This window comes from Phoca vitulina, unplaced genomic scaffold (assembly GCF_004348235.1).
Source record: "Phoca vitulina isolate PV1807 unplaced genomic scaffold, GSC_HSeal_1.0 scaffold26, whole genome shotgun sequence".
Classification (NCBI taxonomy): domain Eukaryota; kingdom Metazoa; phylum Chordata; class Mammalia; order Carnivora; family Phocidae; genus Phoca; species Phoca vitulina.
Window position 1 is genome coordinate 19,039,167 of NW_022589729.1, and position 14,346 is coordinate 19,053,512.

At 56.7% G+C, this 14,346-nt stretch overlaps 1 protein-coding gene across 1 annotated transcript; it reads left to right on the top strand.

The window, feature by feature from the left end:
- Positions 1-2,017: 2,017 nt before the first annotated feature.
- On the top strand, positions 2,018-8,655 carry KLHDC8A (kelch domain containing 8A). The gene is made up of 5 exons (XM_032422310.1): positions 2,018-2,589; positions 5,388-5,552; positions 5,795-6,010; positions 6,546-6,647; positions 7,529-8,655. The coding sequence occupies exons 1-5, from the start codon at positions 2,214-2,216 to the stop codon at positions 7,720-7,722; spliced, it is 1,053 nt and encodes a 350-aa protein (XP_032278201.1). The 5' UTR covers positions 2,018-2,213; the 3' UTR covers positions 7,723-8,655.
- Positions 8,656-14,346: the final 5,691 nt, after the last annotated feature.

Consider the following 14,346-nt stretch of genomic DNA (forward strand, 5'->3'; position numbering starts at 1 on the left):
GTTGGTAGTAATGGTATTAATAGCGATTTACCAGGCCCTTGCTCTGTGTCGGAAACGGAACTGAGCCTTTTACAAACAGTATCTCATTTAATCTTCACAAAAATCTACAAGGATCCATCCATACCATGGAATACTATGGATACTTCTATCAGAAATAAAAAGGAATGAACTATTGACACACACAACAACCTGGCTGAATCTCCACGGAATTATGCCAGGAGGGGTGTGGGTAGTCAGTCCCAAAAGGTTACGCACTATACCATTCTATTTATATAACATTCTTGAAATGACAAAATTATAGAAATGAAGAACAGATTAATAGTCGCCAGGGGCTGGAGAGAAAGGGGTGGGAGGGAAGTAGGTGTGGGTATAAAAGGCAACAGGAGGAATCCTAGTGGTGGAAATGTTCTATACCTTTACTGATCACTTTCCATAGCCTGGTTGTGATATTATTGTACTGTAAGTTCTGCAAGATGTTACCATCGAGGGAAACTGGGTAAAGGGTGTTATTTCCTACTATTGCATGTCAATCTCCAACTTATCTCCAAATAAAAAGATAAATTAAAATAATATAAGGAAATTGGGTCTCAGAGCAGTTAAATAATTTCAGAGCCAGAATTCAAACCCAGGTCTATCAGACTCCCAAGCCTGAGTGTTTCAAGACTTGACTGTTTTCCAGGGAACCAAGAAGAAGGGGGACTCCACAGGCCTTGCAGTCCTTCAGGCCAGGTGGCCCACTGGTGTCATGGGCACCTTTGTTAAAAGGGGACCGCTATCCTGAAAAGGCTATGAGAATGTGGCTTGAGAAAACTATTTGGCAAGCCCCGTGGGTTGGTGCTAAGGGCCAACATTGAATAACCAGGTTTCCGCATCTCAAGGTGTGTGAAGAAGGGACGGAAGGGGGGGGTCCCCCCATGTGTTCGTTCTCTGGTTACGTGTCCACATGTCTGTGCGTCTGTCAGTTACTCCGTCTGTTTCCGGGTGGCAGCGGGTAGGGCGATGTGTAAGTCATGCAGCGCTGTGCGGCTCAGCACACACGCTATGTTTGGGTGCACCTATGTCGGCTCTGCGCGTGTCACACCCACGGAACTTGTTTCTATTAGGTTAAGCCATTTGATCATACCTCCCCCAAAGCAAAGCTGACTATTGAGCCAGCCTGTCACGACCTGGGTCTGTGTGCTGTAGATAAACTGGGTAATTGGACTCTCCGCCTCCTCATCCAAAACAAACACTCACAAACCGCCCACCCCCACGCTGCAGGGAGTCTGGTCCCTGTCATCTGGGTTCCTGGCTCCAGTGCCCCGCCTCCTCTGACCCTGCAGACAAGGTGAGCGGCCCCCGCGGGGCCCTTGCCCTCCCCCGCGGGCGGGCGCCGCCAGCGCTTATGTAAAGAGGTCACGGCCTGCTCCGCCGCGGGGCGCACGCGGCCTCCCGCACAGGTGTGGCGGCTGCGGGTGGGGAGGGGTGCGGAGCAGCCGGGCCGGCCTCCTCCCCGCGGGCGGCTCCGCTTCCCCTTCGCGCTGCTCGTCCCTTCTCCTCGCCCGCATGTGTGACGGCGGCGTGCGGACTGGGGAAGGACAGCGCGCCCTCTCCCCGGCTCCCCGCCGTCCCGGCGGGGGTGGGGGGCTCCCCGCTCCCGGCTGATGCGCGGTCTGCGCCCGGCCACCGCGCTCCTCGGGCCTGGCTGTGTAAGTGGCGCGGGGGCGTGGGCGGGAGGGCGCGGGCAGGGGGGCGGGGGAGGGAGGCGGCGGCGCCCGGAGGTGTTATGTCCTCGCTCCGCCGGGAGGACCCCGCCCCGCGCGCGCCCCGCGGGCGTCCGAGCCGCCAGCCCGGAGGGGCGGGGGGACACAGCGCTGCGGGGCGCGATGCCGCCGCGGGGTGGCGCCCTCGGCCGCCGCGCCTTCCCTTTAAAGTTGGCGAGGACCTGGGAGCCGGGAGCCCGGCCGGCCGGCGGCTCGAGGAGGCGAGGGCGCGGGGCCCCGACCGCCCTTGATTCGCCCCATCCCTCCCGCAGGGCCAGGCGCGGACGCCGCCGGACCGCGCAGTCTGGAGGGACTGTGAAGCGCTGGCCGGCGTCGGGGCCCTTGCCCGGGGTCGGGCGGGAGCCGGCGGACGGGAGCCAGATGGAGGCGGCGAGAGGGGGCGCCGAGTAGCGGGCGGCTCCCCGGGCTCGCACCTCCCGCGGCGCGGCGGGCGGGGCCCCCGGGGCTGCCATGGAGGTGCCTAACGTCAAGGACTTCCAGTGGAAGCGCCTGGCGCCGCTGCCCAGCCGCCGGGTCTACTGCTCCCTGCTGGAGAGCGGGGGGCAGGTCTATGCCATCGGGGGGTGTGACGACAACGGCATCCCCATGGACTGCTTTGAGGTCTACTCCCCCGAGGCCGACCAGTGGACCGCCCTGCCCCCCCTGCCCACAGCCCGGGCCGGGGTGGCCGCCATCGCCCTGGGGAAGCGGATCATGGTGATCGGGGGTGTGGGCGCCAGTCAGCTGCCCCTGAAGGTCGTGGAGATGTACAACATCGATGAGGGCAAGTGGAAGAAGAGGAGCGTGCTGCGCGAGGCCGCCATGGGCATTTCTGTCACGGCCAAAGGCAAGTGGGGCCAGGGCTGAGGGAGGGCAGAGAGAAGGGAGTGGGGGTCACGGGGAGAGGGATGGAAGCCAACACTGAATGGGGGGCCCACTCTCACAGGCCTGATCCCATTTGATCCCTACAATAGACACTGAAACTGAAGACCCACTGGCCTTCTTTTACAGATGGGAAAACAGGCGCAGCAGGTGAAGTGTCTAGTAATTGCATATGATACCAGAGCTCCACTCCCCCGGGCTCCTCCCAGCAAGCAGGGCAGGCCTGGCCAGAGGGGAGAGCTGAAGGTTTAGTGCCATGTCTCCGCAGACCCCTTCATTCAGCAGAATGACGAAGCCTCCCACCCACAACGCCTCATCCCCTGACATCTGCCTTTTAGGTACCACCACCTCTAGACACATATTTGGGGCCCTGGGGACGTTCCCTGCCTCCTTGTACCATCCCCAGGCCCCAGTGGTGGGGCTTTGAGGCCTGACTCCAGGGCCCCCTTTCCCGCCACCCTCAACCCCCCCCTCTGCCTCCTAATCTCAGAGATGCTAAGGAATGGAGACTAGAAATTTCCTGAGGGTGGTGCTCCTACAGCACCTTACGCAGGTTTACAGGTCTCGGGGCGAGCATGTGCTGACCACACGGTTATTTGATCTTCATTTCACTTTCTCAAAGCCCCTTATTTCTTTCTCACTGGGCCTGGTACAGCCCAGAGAACAGAGGGGGTTCCAAAAGCTCTTTTGCTGAAACACAAAGGGTTTTATGGGAAATGGTCCAACAGGAATTAGAAGACCCCACGTGCAGCTCAGACAGCCTTGGTGGGATACAACCCTCCCTCCATCTCTGGCAAAACATCCCATTTACCTGTTGGGTCTACTGTAGATCAGGAACCAGTATTTCTTGAGCACCTGCTGTGTCCCTGCAGTTCTAGGTCCCAGGGAGGAAGGAGAGAGGCAGAAGACCTGGCCTCTACTTTCAGAAGGCCGAGTCTGACCAATGAAGGTGACCAGTGAGAAACTATAACCCAGAATCCCTCAGGGCAGTGGCCAGTGGGGCCTCCACGAACTCTGGGTAGGAAGGACAGGAGACCTGGAGGCCTATGGGGGGAAAAAAGAGAGGGAAAGGGTATTCCTTGGTCTCCGGGCCTCAATAAATGTTGCCGGGAGATTAAGAACTAACATTTATTGAGTCCTTACTATAGGTGCTTTATATATTTTAGCCCCTCTGATCTTCACAACCTGTGTGATGAGGTAAGTGCTATGATTATCCTCATTTTAGAGGGACGCCATGTGGGGCCCGAAGAGGTTAAATACCTTGCCCAAGGTCACACAGCCAGTGAGTGATGATGGAGTCTGTGCTCCTCGCTGGGGCACTGAATGAATGGGTTCAGCAGTTAGTCTGACGAGCTGTCACAGGCACGTGTGCCAGGCGCTGGAGCAGATGCTGGGGCCACAGACGAACAAATTCTCTAACCGTCTAGCGGAAGAAACAGACAAGGATTATTTCGGTAACAAATGGCGAATAGGGGGAAGCCAATGCCATGGGAGGCAGTGAGCTGGTGCTCTGAGCCCAGCTTTGCAAGTGGGGGACACCCAGGCGACCGTGGAGGGACGAGTAGGAGCCGGCCCAGGAGTCGTGGTGCGGCGTGGACCGAGGGTTCTCAGCTGGAGGTGTGTGTCGGGTGACACAGGCATGGGAGAGGCAGAGTTCGTGTAAGGGAAATCCTCCCAATATTAGCAGGCCCAGTCTCCTGACCTGAGGCTACGGTTGGGATTTTTTTTTCCTTTTTCAGTAAGACGAGAGGTAGTACTCAATAGAAGAAAATAGTACTCATCTCTATAATTTCCTTGAAGAATAAAAGCCTCTTAGAGCCAGAAGCGGTGAAGACTGGCTACTGGGAGATGGAATCCCAGGCAGGGGTGGGTCCCTGGGAAGGAGAGTGGCTTGTGGGGTGGGGGAGTGAGGGGAGCTATGTCTCCGGTAGGCTGCAGGAGGAACTGGGGCGAGGCCCCGGGAAACACGGATGCCTTGCTCATCCTCTCCGCTGCAGTGTCTCAAGGAGGTGCCTTCAAAGGCTACCTGCAGCCAAGAGCAGCAGGAAACGAGAGGATTCGCTTCTCCTCTCACAGTGCCCAGCTTACGGCCCTGGCAGGGTTCCTTAAAGGGGCTAGTCTTCTGTCCTCCAAAGCCTCATCCTCATTCACCCCTAACCCTATCCCATCTAGTGCAGGATGCCTCTGGAGCCCACAAGCCTCCCAGTGTGTGAGGAGGATGGCATTCACCCCCATGGGGCTGGCACACAGAGAAAACCAGCAGCAGGCCAGTGTCCCACAAGGCCAACGACAGCAGGGCTGACCTCATTTCCAAAGGCTCCTGCTGGGTCTGGAGAGTTCCGACCTGGGAGTGCCTAAGCAACAGTCCACTACTGGAGGGCATCGGAGGAATACCCCCTCCATTTTGGCATCCCCTCTAGCTGCCTACGCAGGAGGAACGTGCAGAGGACAAGACCTGCCAAGGGTTGTCCAGGCCTCCGCCCCAGTCTACCCCGTGCGCGGCTCAGCCAAGGGCTGGACACCAGGGAAGACTAAGGCATGCAGGCCTGACATGGCTTCAGGAAGACCCAGGCCCAACCCGGCAGGGACTTGTCGTGGTTCCATTAACCTCACTCTAGCACAGCAGTGGTTGGGAACCTGGCCTGGCCTTGGTGCCGGTGTTCGAGGGGTTAATGGAGGCCGGCCTGGTAGGTGATTACTGATGGGCCTGTCTCATGGTGTTCACGAGCTGAGCCAGGGGGTGTGTGTGGCCTTTCTCCTTAGATTGCCGAGTGTACGCGGCAGGCGGGATGGGCCTAGACCTCCGTCCGCACAACCACCTCCAGCACTATGACATGCTCAAGGACATGTGGGTATCACTAGCACCCATGCCCACCCCGAGATATGCTGCCACCTCCTTCCTCCAAGGCTCCAAGATCTATGTGCTGGGTAAGGACGAGTTATCGGTCCCACATCTATCTCTCCTTCCCTCCCTGGGGCCCGTTCCCACGGGAAGTCATGTCTGAGTGCTGAGCATCTCCTCAGTACTAGGGGGTAACCATGATGCCCCAACCCCTCAGGGAGCCCCCTGTATGGTTGGGTAATAGTCAGAAGGGGAAATGCAGCCCCTTGCCCTCAGGTACTTACATGGCCCCCCTCCCCCACCCCTCCAACCCCATCCTGGCCCCTAGGGGGACGACAGTCCAAGTATGCAGTCAATGCCTTTGAGGTCTTTGACATCGAGACTCGCTCCTGGACCAAGTTCCCCAACATTCCCTGCAAGCGGGCCTTCTCCAGCTTTGTGACCCTGGATGACCGCCTCTACAGCCTGGGGGGCCTGAGGCAGGGTCGGCTCTACCGGCAGCCCAAGTTCCTCCGGACCATGGACGTGTTCGACATGGAACAGGGTGAGCAGGGCACCAGCCTCTAGCTGCCCACCACCCCTCTGGCTGACTCCCCCCCACTTTCTCCCCGATCCCATCCACCCTCCCAGGGCTGCTGACCCGTGGCATGAGCCTTTCAGAGGTCTAGATAGCGCTCACCATTCCGGGCTACTGTTGGGCTCACTTTCTTCCATGTGGACAGGGCTCCTCTCAGCTGGCTGGTTATTTGTCTCCAAGCCTTTCCCATCTATTTTCTTGTCTTACAACATCCTGGCAGGGCCAGGGAGGGAGGGCTTTTCCTGCTTTTTACCAATGCAGACACAGAAGGATCCTGGTCAGGATTACGGTTCCTTGGACTACAGCGAGCCTGGGAGCGGGGAGAGGCCACAGAGCTGTCATTTCAAACAGCAGGAGGTGTAGTTTATGCCCTGAGCACGAAGGGTGGATGGAGTGGACTTCTGTCTCAGGTGTGAGCTCTGGGGACTCAGTGTGTATTTGGTGGGGGAGGTCAGCATCTAATTCTCTCTAAATTTATCCTGCCACGATCCGTGGCCCGTAGGGGGCTGGCTGAAGATGGAACGCTCGTTCTTCCTCAAGAAGCGGCGGGCAGACTTTGTGGCCGGCTCTCTGAGTGGACGGGTCATAGTGGCTGGAGGACTCGGTAAGGATGGCGCTTCCAGGCTGTTATTGTGGGTCGGGTGCTTGGTGGACACTTGGCGCTCTGCATGAGCAGGAGAAGGTCCTGGCTGCTTGCATACTGCCTGCCTACCCCTTTATCCCAAATAATTCAAAACACTCCCTCCCACGTATCCACAAACGGGCCCCCATGTGCTCTTTCCATCCTCTTACACAGGGGAAACTGAGGCCAAGAGAGCATGCAGGACATGCTGCTAACTATGGAACGCAGGCTTGCTGAGCACAGCTCCCTGGGGCCCTATCCAGGAACACTGGAGACAAAAGTGTAGCAGGGATTAGCCTGGTCCTCTTTCTCTGGCCAGCTCTACTCCCTGGATTCCCAGCTCCATCTTGGAATAGGAAAGCAATCTGATTAGACAGATTTTTGTAATGGATTCAGGATTTGCTGGGTTACTCCTCACAGAGAGTAGTGGTATTTTGAAGGCAGGACCCCAGCTTCAACAGGGCAGAGATACATGGGCAGCAGGGCTTCTAGGCGCCCAGAGTTCACTCAGTGTGGACAGACTCCCACTTCACCCAAGTATGAAAGGAGCTCAATGTGAGCCAGACCTTGGGGACGGCTTTTTAGTAAAAGGCAAAAGAGAGGCAGCAGCAGTATCTGGAAACTTCTGGTAAAAGCAGAAGGTGGAGGAGATGAAAAGAGGGAGAGAAGGCAAGCGGGGCAAAGTGGCTGTTTGACAAGAACCGAGGCCCAGGGTAGGGAGGGAGCCGTTCTGCAGCCCAGGGACTGAGGTCCCTTGGCTTCCGCTTGTGGGTTCCAGAGGGAGCCAGGGAGGTGGCGGCCCTGTGGGGCACGGATCAGTGGCTGGGCTCCTTTGTAAGGTCCGGTTCCCTTGGCACTTTCAGGGAACCAACCCACGGTCCTGGAGACGGCAGAGGCGTTCCACCCCGGGAAGAACAAGTGGGAGGTCCTCCCCACCATGCCCACGCCCCGCTGTGCCTGCTCCAGCATCGTGGTCAAGAACTGCCTCCTGGCTGTGGGGGGCGTCAACCAGGGTCTGAGCGCCGCGGTGGAAGCGCTGTGTGTCTCTGACTCCTAGCTGTCCCTGGCCCAGCATCTTTGCCCCGGACCAGATCACTCCACTCTTGGGCAGTTTGGGTGACTTCCCAGGATGCTAGGTCCTGTCAGCAGCTAGTGGGCTCAGGCCCTGGGGCTCTGAGGGACCTCCCTCCACCTCCAAACTGTACCAATCCCAGGAGACGGTAAGAAGACGCGTTGACTCCTCCAGCCTCCAGCTGGAGCCCAGCAGAGCTCTGAGGAGACTCCTCCCTTAGTGCTCAGGCAGAGGAAGGCCCAGGAGTACCTGCTACCTCCCCTTCCAGTGAGCTCTGCCCACCACCCCCACCCCCGGCGTCCGGGGCAGGAGGTGGGTAGAGCAGAAGACAATGGCTACCATTATGAGGATGGGGAAGATTGGGATGGAAAATGGCGAAGGGCTGCAAGGAGTCCCAAACCCCTCTTCTCTCCCGTGGTCCGCATCCTTTCCCCATTTGGCGGTCAACCTCGGGCCTGCCCTAGCCCTCAACTGCTCAGCGAGAGGTGGCCTTGGAACAGGGGCCACTGGGTTGGAAGGGAAGTCAGGTTCAAATGGACCGGTCCAGGTTCGGCTTCCGTGCTCCTCTCCTCACTCACTTAGTCCTTCTGCCACCCCTCCCTGGCCCTTTCGTCCCCGGTGACCCCGGAGTGTTTCTGTGCAAAACCTCACGTACACCGTGGCATCAAAGTCCACGAAGGCTGGGTTCGCGGCACTTGGGTTAACAGGAGCAGCACAACGATTAAAATCTATATTCCTATCCTCTCGGGCAGCTGGTGCAGGGGCAGGGTGGACGGATGTCTTGGTGGGTAAGGGGACCCCAGGAAATGGTCCCTCTGACAGCCTCAGACTAAACAGGACCCCAGGCGACCAGCTGTCCTTGGCTGTTCCCACTGAGGAGGCTCCATCTCCAAACCACCCCCACCGAGTCACCTCGCTCTCAGCACAGCCGCATCTCTGCCTTCTCTTCAGCGTGGAGACTCCACTTCCGGGGTAGGAAAGGTTGCGCTCGTTAGCTGACCTCTCCACGTCTGGCCTCAGTTCACTCAGCTCAAGTTCACTCCTGTCTTACCCCAAGTTGAAAGGGGATTGCTCATGGACTTAAAGACTTGAAGCTCGTAGAGCACCTCTCTCTTCTTCTCCTTCTTCTCCTCCTCCTCCTCCTCCTTCTTCTTCTTTCTTCTTTCTTCTTTCTTCTTCTTCTTCTTCTTCTTCCTTCTTCCTCTTCCCCTTCTCCTTTTTGTCCTTCTCCTTTTCTCCTTCTCCTTTTCTCATTCTCCTTCTCCTTTCTTCTTTCTTCCTCTTTCTCTTCCTCTTCTTCCTCCTCTTCCCCTCCTTCTCCTCCTCCTCCTCCTCATTCTCCTTCTCCTTCTCCTCCTCCTCCTTCTTCTCCTCCTCCTCCAAGATTTTATTTATTTGAGAGCAACAACAAGGGGTGGGGAGGGGCACAGTGAGAGAAGCAGGCTCCCCGCCCTGAGCAGGGAACCTGACGTGGGGCTCCATCCCAGGACCCTGGGATCATGACCTGAGCCGAAGGCAGATGCTTAACCGACAGAGCGACCCAAGCGCCCCTAGAGCACCTCTTTCTGATTCCCAGTTATTTTTAAAAGCTCTATCAGCACCGGGGATACAAAGAAAAACCTGCCTTGGGAGGGGTTGCAGGGTAGTCAGACAGCACTTACTACCTGATGGTGTAATTCGTTCTCGAGAAGCAGGAACAGAGAAGAAACGCCTGTCCGTGTCTCAGGGCTCAGGGGGAGCCTCCTGGAGGATCCCCTGGGCCTTGAGGACAAGGGGAACCTGGGTCTTCTGGGGCTGGAGGAAGGGTGCTGCCCCCTGCTGGCCCAGCCTGGCCTTCCCACCCAGGCTAGAGGTGGCCTGTGGCTACGGGTGCCCCCTGGTGAGCAGACTGCAGGGGACGCTGTCCTATTGCTTCTGGACTCTGGGATTTTGGGTCTGTTAGTTGCTGAAGTAACTGTTAGAAGAAGGTGCTGGAAGAGCTACAGATCCTCTGAGGGATGGATCAGCATGTCTGGGAAGTCACTGCCGAGTCCAGCCCTGGTCTGGCCCCCCCACCTTTCCTCTTCCATTTCTGCACTGTCCCCTTCCACCCTCCCTGAGAAAGGTGTTTACAAGCAGGGGTCCCTCCACCCTTTCCAAGAGAGGCCAAAGCTCTGTGTGTGTGTGGGGGGGGGGGGTGTTGGAGGAGGGGGCTTTCCAAGCACACAAAATGGTAGCAGATCTGTGGATGGGACTGAAGCATTTTTAAATGGTCAGAACTTCAGGGGTACAGTCAGCCTGAAAAAGGGCCTCCCCATTATGAGACTGGGGGACTGGCCACCAGAACCCATGGGGGCCACCAAGAGCTGGAGCTGGGGTCTGCTGAGGACTTACCTCTTGGAGGTCCATTCTGGGAAAGACTTTGGGGGCACCTCGCTGAGCTAGGGAAACGGAATGTCGGTGGTAAGCCACATTGTCTGTACGTCATGGTGCCATGGAGGCCACTCAGGATCTGGGGTGAGATGGCCTGGCTCCAGGCCCTGCTCCCCCCCCTCCCCCCCACCCCCAAAGGCTTTCATGTCACAATCCCTCCCCTCCTCTTTCTCTTCTTCATCTCCCAATCTGTAGAACAAGAGCAAGGATCATGCCATCTGACAAGGCGCCAAAGCCCTCACTTCAGTCCTTAGATCAACTCTATGAGGTAAGGAGTGTCCCATTTTGCAGATGAGAAAGCTAAGGCTCGAAGAGATTACATAACTTGTCCAAGGTCCCAAGCTAGTAAGTGACTGAGCCAAGTCTGACTGCAGACTTTCTGACCACAGCACTGCATTGCCTCGAACGACCTAGCACACAGAGGAGGAAAGGACATCAGCTGTGACGTACTAGTGTACGGGGTTCGAAATGTCACCCAGAAAGATTGGTGCCATAGCAGCTGGAGGGCCTCTTGCATCCTTTATCCCTGTGAGCTTGGGCAAGCCTGGGATCAGTCTGCTTTACAGATGGGGAAACAGAGACTTCCACAAGTTGTCATGAGCTCTGGAAATGGGGGAGTCCAGTCTTTCTCACTGGCCCTCACGTACTCAGCACCTGGTTCATGCCTGGCACCCAGCCAGCGCCCGCTAAATGTGTCCTGAGCGAGTTTAAGGGATGGTTCCTTGAGGGGAAGACCTGGGAAAAATTCCTAGAGCCCCAGTCCCAGTTCCTCATTAGCCAGATTGGACTCTCCAGAGTCCTGAGACAATTTCTTTTCTTCATGCAAAACACCCTCCAAAGAGGAAATATTTGGCAGATGACTCAGAGGGTCAGTGGGGTAAGGGGCTGGAGGCCGGGAAGTATCGGAAGACTGGACACCTGAGGTGACACCTCGAGTTGTAAGTTTTCTAGGCAGTTCAGAGAGAAGTCTGTCTCCCCCCCAGCCTCCCTCCACACTCCACATTGCTGGAGTGAGGACCTCCAGGCTTGCCGCTGGTGGCCTGGCCTACCTGGGCCCTAGCTGGGCCTTCCAGACTCCTCCTCTGGGGTCAACCTTGCAGGGGGAGGTGTGTGGCTGCTCCCTCAAGGTGAGGGACTCCTAAGGCCCTACTCACTGTCTCCAGAAGGTGGCCCACCCTGCCCTCCTTATCTGGAGGACGAGAAGGGGATTTGGGGACACTCTCCCTCCGACTCAACAGAAAGGGAGGCCTGGTCCTAACCTCAGGTTAGCAGGTCACATCCTTAAAAGCAAACATTTGTAAGGGAATAGTAATGTACAAATCCCTTTCCCAGGCTCCCCTATCTAGATCCAGTGTCCCCATCTATGGGAGAAGGGGACTTGACTGGAGCTACCCTTCCAGAGGGTCTCTGTTAACTTCAGACCTCCACATCCAACACCTGTGGGAAGCAGGCTCAGCCCTGGTGACAAACGACCACCCCACCTTCATTCTTCTCACCCACATCCCCCTCAGGCTGGCCCCTCCCCGATTCCCATGGCCACCACCTGGGTTCACACCCTCATCCTCCTGCCACATGACGACCTCCCACTACGCTACCCCCCCCCCGCAGCCCTCTCCTCCAGCCCCCCCCTTCGCATCGCTGTTAGGCCCCTGCGCTGGGGAAATCCTTCTCATCTCCGAATCCAACTGTCCTTGCAGAGCTTAGCATCCCCAGCAGCTCGCCCTACCCTTCAGGTGATTCCCAGCCTCAGTCTGGGCCTCCGAGGCCCTTGGCACAGGTCCCGCTTCCCTGCCTCCCCATCTCCCCACCTCCCCTCCTTGCCTCTGCCCAGGGTTCCTGCCCCTTGGGTACCTGGTGAATGCAGCCACCGCCCCCACACATCACCCCCAGACACAAAACTTTGTAGGTTCTCCTCGGGACCGTGACAGCGCCATCCGTCCTTGGAGGCTCAGAGCATCGCAGAGGGCTGGGCACGCAGTGTCTAAATGTGTAACAAATAACTGAGGGAATAAATGTGTAGCAAACAACTGAGTTGAATGAAGCCAGAAATCAAGGAGCCGAGAGACAGCAGTAACATTGAGAGTAACCTTTACAATGCCCCCTCTTCCTTGGCTTCCGTCTACAGCCTGTGGCTGGCACAAAGCATCAGATTCAGGAAATCAGCAGTATTTCAAATCCCCTCGCTTAGGGATCGGGTCCCGTCTCCCTTTGCAGCAGGCTCTGACGGGAGGAATAGGTCAGGATCGGGCTTTTCATAAGCTGTGGGGGACAGCCAGCCTATTAATCCGGGCTTGTGATAACAACCCCCAGCACCAGATTGTGCTGGTGTCATTCGGGGCCAAGAGAAATGCTGGCTCCTGCCTTCCCTTACCAAGGGTCAGGAGCTGGTGACCGGCTCAAGAATGTGCTTTGTTTGGGGTTTACATTCCAGGAGCAGCTTGGGAGGCCAAGGGCTCAGGTTGCCAGTGGGAGCCAGACACGGGGCAGGGAGGTGGCACCGGGCAGACCTTCCCCCCTCCTCCCTCCTGGGCACACCTCCTATGCCCCGCCCTGCCTGATCCTCTCCGGACCACCCTCACAAGTGCAGGGGGGGTGTCTGTGGACGCAGGGCCAGGAGGAAGAACACATTCAGCCCCTTCAAGGGAGCAGCATTTAAGTGGAGTATGGAGTACTAAGCTCTGAGCCACCACCATAAATGCCCCGCTGCTGGGGAGCCTTTAACAGTTTACAAAGAGCTTCTGTGTTCAGGGTCTCTTTTGACCAATCACAAACTGAGATGTAGGGAAACTGAATCACCTGCCCCAGGTCATGTGGCCAACCCGGGAGAGAGCCAGGTGTAGAACCTCATCCTCTGACTGCCTTTCTGGGGCTCATGTACCCCTTGCCTCATGGACATCGACAGCCTCTGTACCCCAGGATCCAACCTAACTAGGGCCCTGACTTCACAGGCTTAGTGAAGGATCAATAAAATAGTGGATGTGAAAGTGTTGACCCTGTAAAGATGAGGACTTATTTTTATTTTTTAAAAAAGATTTTATTTATTTATTTGACAGAGAGAAACTATAAGCAGGGGGAGCAGCAGAGGCAGAGGGAGAAACAGAGCCCCCCGATGTGGGGCTCGATCCCAGGACCCTGGGATCATGACCTGAGCCGAAGGCAGCCGCTTAAATGACTGAGCCACCCAGGCGCCCCTTATTTTTATTTCTTATGTCCCATTTCAGCCCATCACCCTCTCCGATGGCTAAGGCAACAGCACAGCAGAATTAGTCAGTGGAAAGTGCATGGTGACTGGGTGCCCAGATGAATCCCATGAAAACTTTCACCCCAGTCCTAAGCATAGGTGCCCCCGCTCCCGCCTGCAAACCCCACAGCCATGGGAGTTACACAGGCTCAGAGACTGAGAAAAGGACATAGGAATGAGGGGCAGCAAAAGAGAAAGATCTTTTTGTTTTGCCATCAACAACAGGGTAAGAGGACCCTTTCCAAAACCCCACCTAGAAGCCCCGCACTAAATCTACACAAACAGCCACCCACTCCACCTCCCAACCCTCAAGAATATCCTTGTTCTGCTAGCAAACCAGCGCTGAGAGTCATTCACGGCTCCTTCCTCTTCTCTCCCCAAGTCAGGCTCCTCTCTCCCTTCCCCAGCACAGAGCTCTAACCTTGGGCAGTCTCAATGCTTATCTTAACAGTCCTGTGTCCCAGATCAGATCCGCTGTAGCTCAGGGAGTCTGATAAGCCCCTTGGTGTCACAGCACGCCCACGCATGTGGGTCTCTGCCAGAATTGGGGGGAGGGGATTGAGAGTACCAGAGCTCAGCAAAACCCCAAGCAGACATAGGAAATCATCAATCTGACCACTTCACATCTTGTTTCATCCCACAGAAAGCCCACAGGGCAGTCATGAGGCACATTTCAGGTCGAGTAAACTATGACATCGAGAGGCATAGTTTATTTGAGACTCTGGGCAAATCAAGTATCCCCTCTAAGCTGAAGTATGAGGGCTAAGAGACCTGTTTCTGAAGCCAGATGGCCTGGGCTCCCGTCTGGCTCCACTACTTGCCAGGTTTATGACACTACAGTTCTTGAATTTCTCTGTGTCTCAGTTTCCTCATCTGTGCAATGGGGATAATCATATGCTGGCACCCACGTCCTAGAGTTGTGTCGAGGATGGAATTCATGAACCTGAGTCTGGGTT